Source organism: Haemaphysalis longicornis, unplaced genomic scaffold, assembly GCF_048455015.1.
Source record: "Haemaphysalis longicornis isolate Haplotype H1 unplaced genomic scaffold, Haemaphysalis longicornis Haplotype H1 scaffold_1, whole genome shotgun sequence".
In the NCBI taxonomy this organism is placed as follows: domain Eukaryota; kingdom Metazoa; phylum Arthropoda; class Arachnida; order Ixodida; family Ixodidae; genus Haemaphysalis; species Haemaphysalis longicornis.
The window spans coordinates 480,904,653-480,915,685 of NW_027526203.1; the positions used below are offsets into that span (position 1 = coordinate 480,904,653).

The 11,033-nt window shown below is 47.9% G+C and overlaps 1 protein-coding gene across 2 annotated transcripts in view; it reads left to right on the forward strand.

Annotated features, from left to right (window-relative positions):
• Positions 1-10,781, forward strand: part of LOC144173811 (uncharacterized) — a 43,890-nt gene extending 33,109 nt beyond the window's left edge. The window contains exons 4-5 of one of the 2 annotated variants that reach the window (XM_077702075.1): positions 4,849-5,055; positions 9,768-10,781. In XM_077702075.1, coding sequence (XP_077558201.1) covers positions 4,849-5,055; positions 9,768-10,028 — 468 coding nt within the window. In that variant the 3' untranslated portion in view covers positions 10,029-10,781. The remainder of the gene's footprint in view (positions 1-4,848; positions 5,056-9,767) is intronic. The other variant, XM_077702069.1, reaches the window with a different exon arrangement.
• The last annotated feature ends 252 nt before the right edge of the window (positions 10,782-11,033 follow it).

Below are 11,033 nucleotides of genomic sequence, written 5' to 3' on the forward strand. Positions count from 1 at the left end.
ACTGTACACGACCCGATAAACATCGTGACACAAACGTGAAGTCTAAACAACTGCCGCAGTTCGTTCCACGTAAGTAAGTGGATTTTCCGTCGTTTAGTAGGCACAACCCATGGTCTCAGGGAAAAGCTACTAGGCTCAGACCTCGCATGTTGGTGTTTGGGCTTCTGTGCATTGAAATCACCGGTAATTACCCACGGACTCGTTGTTGTGCTTAGTATGTCATTCAGCATCTTTCGTTGAAAGCGAGATGTCGGATGTATGTATGCACCCACAAGAGTGAAAGTGAGCTGGCGCTTTCTGATGGTGAGACAGACGTACTCATTGCCCCTATAAGGTTGCACGAAATGGTGAACGTAGGACAGTTCACGCCTGATGAAGACAGCGACTTTGCTGGGCTCCCCGAGTGTGGCTGATAAAAAAAGTTCATAGCCAGATATCCGAATAGGTTTGGATACGTTCGGTTCACAGATGACTAGTATAGGAATAGATTTCATAACGTCAAACTGGCGAAGATCAGAAATACGCGACATTAGGCAGTTTTAGCATATCGTTACCGTGTTTACGTTACCGTTTACTGTGTTTGCGGGAGTAGACTGCGCAGCGCGAGAGTTACCGCGAACGGTAACTTACCGGCACAGGCTTCACCATCGTCAGCGCTTCCGGTAACACGGTAAACGGTTACGCAAACACGGTAACGATATGCTAAAACTGCCTATTAGTTCTCTGGCGTTCTCTAGTGACATTAGCGTTAAGTCCCGGTGTTGTACCGTCCTGCGAAATGTGACCTCGGAAAAAGTTGCTGCCGAAGCAAATTCAGCCTTCTTTCCGCATAAACAATCTGCGAGAGATGGGCCCGGTTTTGCGTCACGGAAAGCGGAAGAAACGGGCATAGGAGCACTCCTGTCTAATCGCGGCTGTCGTGGCTCTATCGCGGAGGCGTCAGCTTGACCATCGCCATCGCGAAAGTTACGGAGAGCGCGCATGCTGCCAGAACGAGACAGCGGAAGAGCCACGTGACGGTAACACGCTGAAAATGGTCCGGCATATTGCTACTGGTGTGCGCACCGCGATGGAAGCGTCGTTGGTATAACGGTGCAGTCGAGAGTTCATTTTACGAGCTCTCAGCTGATGCTACACACCTATAAAGACAGCCGCCTAGTCAACGCGTCAAACTCGCCATGACATTCAACAATCGTCGTATTGAGAAGAACAGCTATGCGGTTATGCGGGCTTTGCGGTTACACCTGGCCAGGAAGGGCCGAAATGTTTTTCCGAGGCTCCGAACGCCTGTTGCCGCTTTTCCTGAGCCGACGACAGTTAAATGTCGAGATGAGTTAGAGAGAGAGAGGGAGAGAGAGAAAATTTTATTTGCCCTTTTGGCTAAGGCCTCCTCATTCCAGGGGGCCACTGGAATTCCTCGTTAGTTGGTCTTCCAGGGGTCTAGCCGGGAAGGCGGGGTGCCTATGGTCTTTTGGACAAAGCTTGCCAACGATAGCTGCTGCTCTAGCGTGGCCGGTTGAGTCAGCCAGTCCCTGCGGATACTGCTTCTGGGCGGCTTACGTGATAGCCGCGTAGCATCAACTGTGCTGCCCGCAGCTTGGGAAGGGAACTATAGTTTATACATCCGCCATGTTAGTCTGTGAGAACTGTAGAATAATGTTGCGAAGCTAGAGCCGGAATTCGTCGGTGCCAGTAGGAAGTGTAGTGGCATTTTCTCCGCAGCCCATTTGGGTTTTTGTGTTCAGTTTGTGACCGCTTTTGGTTCCGGGAGGCTGTTGTTACGTGGCGTAAAAACAAGGGAAGTGAACCACGACAGATGAATGTGAAGCTTCATTTACAAAACGGGCATGGGTGCCCGAATAAGGCAGCGCGCAAGCCACTCCATGTTCTCTTAAAGGAGCCATGAAGAGAAAATGCAAGTTGGTTTTATTCGAAAGATTTCGTGTTTTATAGTGCCCCCAGCGCTTGCCCGGATACAAACGGTGCTTTATTCACTGAGAAATTAAACAATTTAGGTTAAAATTTTGATTTTCCCGCTCAATCGTGCGTTTTCGTGGTCCCAAATGACATCACAGGAACCGACCGCTCTGCAGCCTAGAGTACCTTCATTCACGCATCCGCCGTACAGGGTAGAGAGAAACCTATACGCTGGCGCCGCCATTTTCGGTTGCTCGCTCGCCGCCGAAGCAAGTCATTGTGTCAAAACCGCGCTAAAATTATCGCCGCAACGCGGTTTACTGAAGAAGTTTGAATCATATTGTCTGTTTCGCGTTGCTAGGTCTCGTGGGAAACGAAAAGAATAACGCGTTGAGCCCGTTGGCCCAATTGCGGCGGCACGGGACCGTTCAAAGGTTGTCTCCACCCTGTACACCGGTGTTGGTTTGTTCCCGCGTTTCTTTACGTTCCGTAACCTAGATGGCGCCACCATATCGTGGCAAGCGTTTGGTTTGTTTTTGCCCGCATTTAAACCTGGCTTGTTTTTGTTCTGGGAGAAAATATTCGTTCCCTGAAACAGTGCTCGCTCGACAAACGGAGTCACGTAAGACACCGTTGCTTGCGTCAATTGGCCAGTGTCGTCTGAGACAGCCTCAAGCCCCGTAGTGTTGTGCAGCTAAACCAAGCATTCTGTGCGCAGTACGAACAGCAGAACGTATCAGTACTTCTATGTTTACATGTGCTTTCGTAACTTCCACTGTTTGTCCCATCATTCTTATTGCTTTGTAAAGAATGTGCCCTAAATTTAAGCGCAAATCGCTCGTTCGTCTAGTTTGTAAGCTCTACCTAATTTGCGTCTGCTTCTGCCAGCCTCCGCCAATCGCAGAGCTTAGCTCATGTGACATCATAGGTTCTGTTGCGGGAAATGAGCTGGTGGGTTGCATGACCATTCCCGTTTTTCCTAATTATGTAGCTTATTTGAGCGAAGTTTACGTTAAAAGTGGAGTCAGTATGATTCTAAGGAGACAATCTTTTGAATTAACCAAACTTGTGTTCTCTCTTCATGGCTCCTTTAAATCCTTTAAAATAGACATTAACAATAATGTTATATTTCCTGCTTAGCTTTGAGCAGTTATGGAAAAAAAAGGTTAAATATTGACATGGCTGAGGAGGCCAGGAGGATTGAGATTCGGCGCGTTTCTATTAAAAATTACGCTTTTGAAGCGACGAAGAAAGGCGCGGATTTGAAGTAGACACAGGGCTGGGGAAAACCTTGAGAGGGAATCCTGCAGCGCCCGTTAAATATCATTAAAGTGAATTAAAAATTTTCCTGTAACGTAGTAAGCAATCATCATCATCATCGTCGTCGTCAGCCTAGTCAGGTCCATTGCAGGACGAAGGCCTCTCCCTTAAACACAACCTCTCCTGTCTTGTGCTGCTCGAGAAAAAATTCTGTAGTTTGTCGTATTTTTGCGTGCCGTACTGTCGTCTTGTATTCTTGTCTTGTCGTCATTCTCACGTTGTGTCACGTGTCGTATTCGTGTCCTGATTTTGATGTTCCGTCCTGCTTAATTCCTGTCTTGTCATGATGCTGATGTTCCATCAGTAGTTGCACATGGTTTGAATGTTATTGCCGATTGTGAAGAGTTGCGTAAATGGAACTTCTGTTCTGACTGCAGGAATGTTTGTCGTTGAGAAAATTGACTTTGTCGTTACGACAGAAATGTGTGTCGTAACAACAGATGGCTTTGTCGTAACAGGACTTATGTTGTCACAACAAAGTTTTATGTCGTACGACAGGAATTCTTGTTAGATTTTTCCAGTGTTCCTGTTGGTATTTTGGACTGATCGACAGTTTACCCCCGAATTTCTTTATTTGATCCCTACATCGGGTTAATGGCCTTCCCTTCTAGACTTGCCTCTTCGTATCCACTCTGTTGCCCTAATTTTCCACCGGTTGTCGGTTGTCCACCGGTTGTCGGTTCGTCTCACGACATGACCAGCCCAAGTCCATTTCTTTTTCTTTATTTGAGCTATAATACATTCTATTCTAGCTTGTTCTCTGATCCAGGTAGCACGTTTCCTGTCCCTGAGTGTTACTCCTAACAGTATTCGTTCCATGGCCCGTTGAGCCGACCAAAGTTTGCTTTCTAGTTGTTTACTAAGGTGCCAAGTTTCAGCTCCATATCTCATGCGCCAGTTGTATGCACCGGTTGCACATTTTTCTTTTGAGGGACAGAGGCAGCTTACTTTTCTTTTCATTATTTGGGAGTGGTTGCCAAGTACTTCCAAACCCATACATTTTCTGCGCCGAATTTCTCTCTCGTAGTTGGAGTCAGCACTAATCATCTGTCCGAGGTAGTTATATTCTTTTTCTTCTAGCGTTTCGTTTCCTAAGCAGAACAGGACGTTTTTGGCATGCATATTCCTCATTACTTGTAAGCAATGGTCATATTAAATAGCGCGTTGCTCCGTACTACCGGTTCGTGATGAATTGTACTGGTTTGTGATAGAACTAGCACTAACGGTCAGATCCCACGCCCACTGACTTGGCGAAACTCTCGCCACTTTGTTTCGCTTCATAAATACTTTCTATACATGCGGCTAGGCCCACGATCACCTAATCAAACATTTGAGGTTTTTTTTATTTTGGAAGAATCGCCTAATCAAACATTTGAGCTTTTTTTTTTATTTTGTACAGTTATCCGCGGCCATCAGGAACTATCGATTGGCACCTCGTGTACATATCCGATGGCATGTGGGTCAAGGAGGCCAAGCAGGAGCCAGCATCCGACAGAGCCTTCAGCGCGGATAAAAGTGAGCGTGTGAAAAAGTGCGCACCGCCTGCGCATTTCGGACAGTGCCCTGTCGTGCGATGGCAGTTTCGACAGCGTGGCTCTCGCTGCTGCGCAGCGGCTGACCGAGGAACAGGCGTTCCTGCGGATCTACCAGCTGCTGGTGGCGTACGCCACGTTCGCCCAGCACGTGGCCAACACGAGCCACGGCACGGCCAGCTGCAGCGGGCACAGCGTGGCAGCAGCGAGCAAGCGCAGCGCCGCCGGAGCGGCTCCGGCGCTGCAGGCCGCGGCCAACAGCCAGCGGAACGCCGACCAGCTGCAGGTACGCGTCCCGGATGCCACTCGGCCAGCTAGCGAGCTCCAAGCCCCGACGCGTAGCTGTCCTCCCGGTCGGCCCCAAAGCGCCCGGGTCATCCTCTTGGAACCAGTGAATTCCCGCTGCATGGATGCGAAAGCATTAGTTAACTCAGTACGTCGGCAGTCTAGCGCCCCTGGTGGCACACTGATGGTATACAAAATGGCCGACAGCTCGAGTAATGAAAACTGGCAAGAGAATGGTCTACTTCTCAAACATTACCATCGACTGATGACATTTCTCAGGAGAAATGTCATTAGTCGATAGTAATCATAGCAACCTTTGGAGAGTTATCAATCGTAACCTGCAAACAAACTAGAGCAACTGAATTGAAAAGAAAAAAATGATGAGTCTGGGTTCAACCTAATTCAAATGCCCCCGAACGCGTGACGAGTAGGCGCTCACAACAGCTCAGAGACTCTAGCCGAATAAGTGTGGACCCTGTCAATGCATTGCGGCCGACGCCGTAGAAACGTGTATGAAAGACACGCACTGAGGCCTAGGTGAGTGTAGTTTGATTATGCTAGTGACAGAAGTAAAAGTAACTACACGAGTAGCGAAGTGCGCTCCTGCTGAAGGTACTCTCTGCCTGGCGATGCGAACATGTGCATGTGCCGAGCCAGAGTAACGCAGAGGAGAAGATGCAGAAGACGCAAAGGGACCAAGATGATGCTGATGCTATTAACGAGGGGACACGTTCATTAACTGGACATGAAATAAGACTCTCATAATCACACATCATAAGGCGCGCACATCTGTCCTCATAATGTTGGCAGCACTATTTTCTAGATCAATCGTCCCAACTTTGGTTGCGACATACAGCCACGTGATGCATGCAGCTCTAATGGTGCAAGCCGCTAAATGTCTGCTCGAAGAAGTGGCCTAAAGTGAAGATGGCGAGCAATTAGATATTCCATGCACTCGGCACTGAAAAGCGGAGGCTGGGAGAATTTCTCCTGCTGTAGAAAGACGCAGCCTTAATTCCTTTTGTGTTTTACTTCAGAACCGCTTTTAAAGCATTTCGCTTCCTAAAGAAACGCAGCGGTCCGTAATCCAACACTTGGCCCCTCAGCCACAGCGGAGTTTGTGGGAGATTGAAGATGGACTGAGGTCCTCAAACCTGATTACGCACGTGAGGTACGCGCTTGCACCTCAGGTTGAACCCCATGCGTTGGCGCTACGTTCGAAAGATTCATAATTACAAATTTAGCGCTGTACAAAATCTTCCGGCACGTTCGCTTTGGGAACTTGATCCCGCATGCTTTTTTTTGCGCGTTTCCGTCAGAACGCGCTTGTATAAGCAAATTTTGGTAACGCAATAAAATGCTTAAAATGGATGTAGTGGCAGTATGTTAAATACAGAAACTCTGGAGGCATCTTTTAACATCGCTCCGTCTATCCGACCTAGTTATTAGCCTCCTATACTCAGCGGAGCTTAGGTAACTGCAAAGCGAGACAATGCTTAGTGTTGTCTTGAAGAGGTGCTTCTTTAGAACAGCTTTTGTGTACTAATAGTGACAGGACTGAGTAACAAAGCGCGTCAAAAAAGCAAACACCGAGAGGAACCGCAGTGAAAAGGCCGTGCCAGAAAATGGCTGGAAGTAACCATGGCCCTCCGATGGCTAAAGAACTATTATGAGGCAACTGGAGGAAAACAAGGAACATCAAATCAACTCATGCTGTGTAGAAAACCCACTTCAGGGTCCTAAAGCGCAAAAGACGAAACGATCGCACAAATGTAAGACATTTTGCTTATGACGCATGTCTCTTTTATTTAGCGCGTTTTTTTTTGTTATTGTTGTTAACATGTGTAAATGTAACCAGGGCTTTATCGAAATAAGGTGCACATCCACAATCCTGGGAATGTGGCCGCGAGATGAATGCGGGGGCCATGTCAGGTAAACATTATTGTCAGTTGCTGCCTAAAAACCGTTGATTCCTGGGCCAGCGCCTTCCCGCCATTTGGCAGCCATGGGAGTCCGTGGGCCCTGGCGGCGTCCGAGTGAACTGCCGCAGTCGGCTGCTGAGGCACTGTCGCTCCTGTCTGTCCCATGTGGGACCGGCTGTTCCTTTCGCAGGCGGTAAAAACTGTCTTCCGCGTCCTCGTCTTTCGATAGCCGCACATTCTTGGTCAATCCTGTTAGGTCTTGGAAATACATTATTATCCTCTATTTTTTAGGCTTACTAGATATACCATCTGTGCCTGGACTGCTACCAATTTTTTAGGCGGGGGGGGGGGGGGGGGGGGAAGGGGGAATATTTTTGACCGAATGTAGGATGTAGGTGAGTAACGATTAGTTTGTTTAGTTTTTACAACTACCTGCTCCCCCTCCTCCGCTTTGATAAAATCCTGCATCCTACCCACTCCAAAGAAGCATTAGCCTCTTAAACCAAAATGGTTCCCTAAGAGTCACGGAGTTTCCTTAATTAATAACGCATTCCAGGAGTTGTGGCTGTGCTTGTCGCTTTTAAATCCTGGTTATGTTACACAAACTTATTACATAAAATATACGACAGTTGTGTAAGCGTTCCGTCTGGTACACCTGAACATTCTGACGTCGCTTTTCTCGACAGAACGAGCTGATTTGGCTATTCTTGTTCGTCATCGGTTGCCTCATAATGCTTTCTTAACCATCTTCGTGTCTTGGTCCGTTAAATATTATTTTAGATAACGCCTATTGACTATGCCTACGCCTCCTCCCTCCCTCCCGCCGAGCAATACAGTTATCACACCGGCTCACATAGTGGATCTGTTCTTTTCAAATGCGTCTTTCAGTTGTCGCATTTGTCCTGTCGCCTTCCACTGCCCTCCTGGGGCGGTATTCTCATGTTCTGTCCGTTTTGTGTCCGTTTTGGGCAAGCCCTGATTGGCTAAAAGCGGACACCCGGATGCGACGCCATACAAGCACGACGGAGCTATGAGACGCGGCTTCTCGGAGCAGACGATTTGGAGCAGACGATTTGGAGCAGACGATTTTTCGTCACCTCCTTGTTGGTTCGCTGGCGAAACAATAAACGCATAAAAGATAGTTTAAAATAGGTTTAGTCGTTTAAAATGTGTTTACAAGAACAGTTGCGCAAAAGTAAACCCAAAGCCCGCCTTCAGCTCGAAGAACGTCACAACAAAACAGACGCAAAACGGACGTGTTTAAAACGGACAAACAGGGGCCCTATTCTCGACTGCACAAATTGCCGGCAATTTAGGCAATTTTCCGGAAGTCTTTTCTGATTGGCTTTCAATTTTGGTCACGTGCTTCCGGCTGACAAAGCGGTTGTGTGTGGTGTCGTCATTTTGACGTTTCATGTCGTCAACGGACACCAGTTCTAAAGTTTGCCTTATTTCTCGTTACTAAAGGCGCATAATTCTTGGCCGGCAATGAAAAACCAGACAAAATGCGGCGGACATGACAACGTAAGCCTGTCTTTGCTATTCAACAACAATACTGCTTGTAATACACACCCCCTCTGTGATTGGCTGAGAAGGCGGGACGTAATTTAAACAGTTGGCGGGAACGATTACGTCATGCATTGGCAACTTCAGCCTGCGTAAAAGTGACGTAATGCTACGTAACAGCATAAAAATGGCGGTTGTTTTTGTCGCAAAATACAAGCAAAATAGGGCACAATATTGCCCCGGCTTACGGCGCCGCGAAATGTGCGGCAATTTGCAGCAGGCGCAGTTTCGCATGCGCGCTGTTTAAAGCATGTTTCCTACCGAAACAAATTATAGTTTCAACTGCTTCCAAGTCAGCGATCATGCGACATACAAATAACATGCAGTATTTTGCTTTTATGTTTGGCAATGAAATAAAAAATATTTGTTTGGCGTAACCGCAACATAAGAGGGCAGTACAAGCCTCTCCATGACAAAGAGAACCCAATGCATGGCATTTGTCCATACTTGTCCTAGTAAGCTGTTGGGTCACATGATCGAACTCAAGAGAAAAATAACAATGAAAAGTGACTATTTAGTTCATTACAGCGCTGATTGCAGTCGAGCTTGACGAATGAGCGAATCGGTGACATCGGTGTGCTCCGCGGTTATCAGGCGTAGCGCTTCGCTGCTCTTATGTGTCATAGAAGAGATAGTCGCGGCCGTCTTTTTCTGTGATCACGCCATAAACTTGTAACACAGCAGCAGACGATGGCGTGGCGGCGGTGGCGGCAGGGAAGGTGATAACGCAACAAGGCTTGCATTGAAGCAGAGAGCCCAGCTATGTTAATAAAAGCGATTGAAAGAAATAAATAGATACGGTAAAAAACTTGTGTGATGTTCTTTAGCTCGACATCCGCCTTTCGCTCGCTTTTGGATCAACGTTACTCGATCGCCTTGTGGTGTTGGCGCCAAGTCTGACCTCCAGAAATGTGTTTTTCTTGTCAGCCTCAGCTACCGTCTTAATTTTTATAGTACATGCCAAGTGTTTTTATATCTTTCTTGCACAATATTTGATACCTTGGTAGCGATCGTTATGAGTGACTCGTCAAATTACACTGCATGTCGTCATAGCTATAGGTGCAGCACGTCACTGATTGCTTACGTCGTGCTTACGCAAAAAAACATGGGCGAAATGCCGGCAATTTGTGCAGTCGAGAATAGGGCCCCAGGAGAATACCGCCCCTGGAGAGGGAAGCGCGAGCTTCGAAGTCCGCGCAGGCCGAGATATGGTGCATGATCGCAGGAGCTTCGGTGCGACGTGCGCCTGAGCAGCGCGGCTCACGGCAGCCAGGCGCAGTTCGCGGCGGCCGACGCCAGCGCCGCGGGCCTCATCCTGGACACGTACGCGGACTGCTCCAAGCGTCTGCTGGCGCACTACAGCGTGGCGCTGGGCATCCAGCAGCTACTGCACTCGGTGCGCGGGTACCTGGTGCACCTGGTGCACCTGAAGAGTCCCTACCCCGGCGCCGACAACGTCGAGGTCTTTGAGCAGGCCTCCTACTGATCTCGCCTGGCTCGGTCACCTGCTTGAATCGCCCCTCGGATAACGCCGCATCGAGGGAGAGAGAGGGAATACCCTTCTCACACGGCACCCCGAACAGGGCGAGCGGGGTGCGAGGCGCAGGTCGGAAACGTTACCTGCTTCGTGACCCTTCTACATGCTGAGATAAAGTTGAACAAAAGGAAACAGGACTTCTTTATCTCACCCCCGCTAGAGACGGCGGCCACTGCTTTCCGCTAAACGTCGCTGAATGCGATAAGCGGATAAAGAACAGGATTCATCACTGCTCATTAGGATAATAAGCCTGGGCAGTTTGACCGAATCACTATCATAATAAAGAGGTTTTTTGAGCAACTAGTTTGAGAAACTTTTTGAGCAACCTGCTTGCCTGCTTGAAGTGTGAATTATGTGGTTTTACTATTCCGAATTTGCGTCCGGCACATAAATTTTCTTCGAATCAATTCCTTAAGGCCTATGTTCTCAAAGCAAAAATTAAATGCTGTTAGCTTTACCCAAAACTACGCGGCCTGGTGTTTTGAAGGTGCCGCCCGAAGGTGCTGCCAGTTCTGAAAGTAATAAAGTGCCGTATTTGAGTGCCATTAATGAAACAATCGTTAACGAAACAAATTAGGGGAAGACTCAAGTGCCCCTTTGTGGAGCGGAAACGACCCATGCATTTTTTTTTTTTTCATTTTAGTCGCGTCGACACATCCTTAAAGACACACTGAAGTGGGTTTGTCGAGCTCCTGTTTTTGCTTGCACTGTGTAGACTGGCTCAAATAAACACACTTTTCATCGTTTATCCGGTCGATAAGGCATTATTTATTTTATAAATCCCGAAACAAGAAAGACTACCATGCGCGGTCTGCGGCGGCCGCACCAACTAAAGCAGTGACGTCCTTAATAGGTGCAACGTGATCGGACAATGTCCAAGGTAAGAATTTCAACCAGTTTCGATTACGGTTCTGTGAAACAACATGCTCGGCATCGGACGTTATCGTTGGCTAG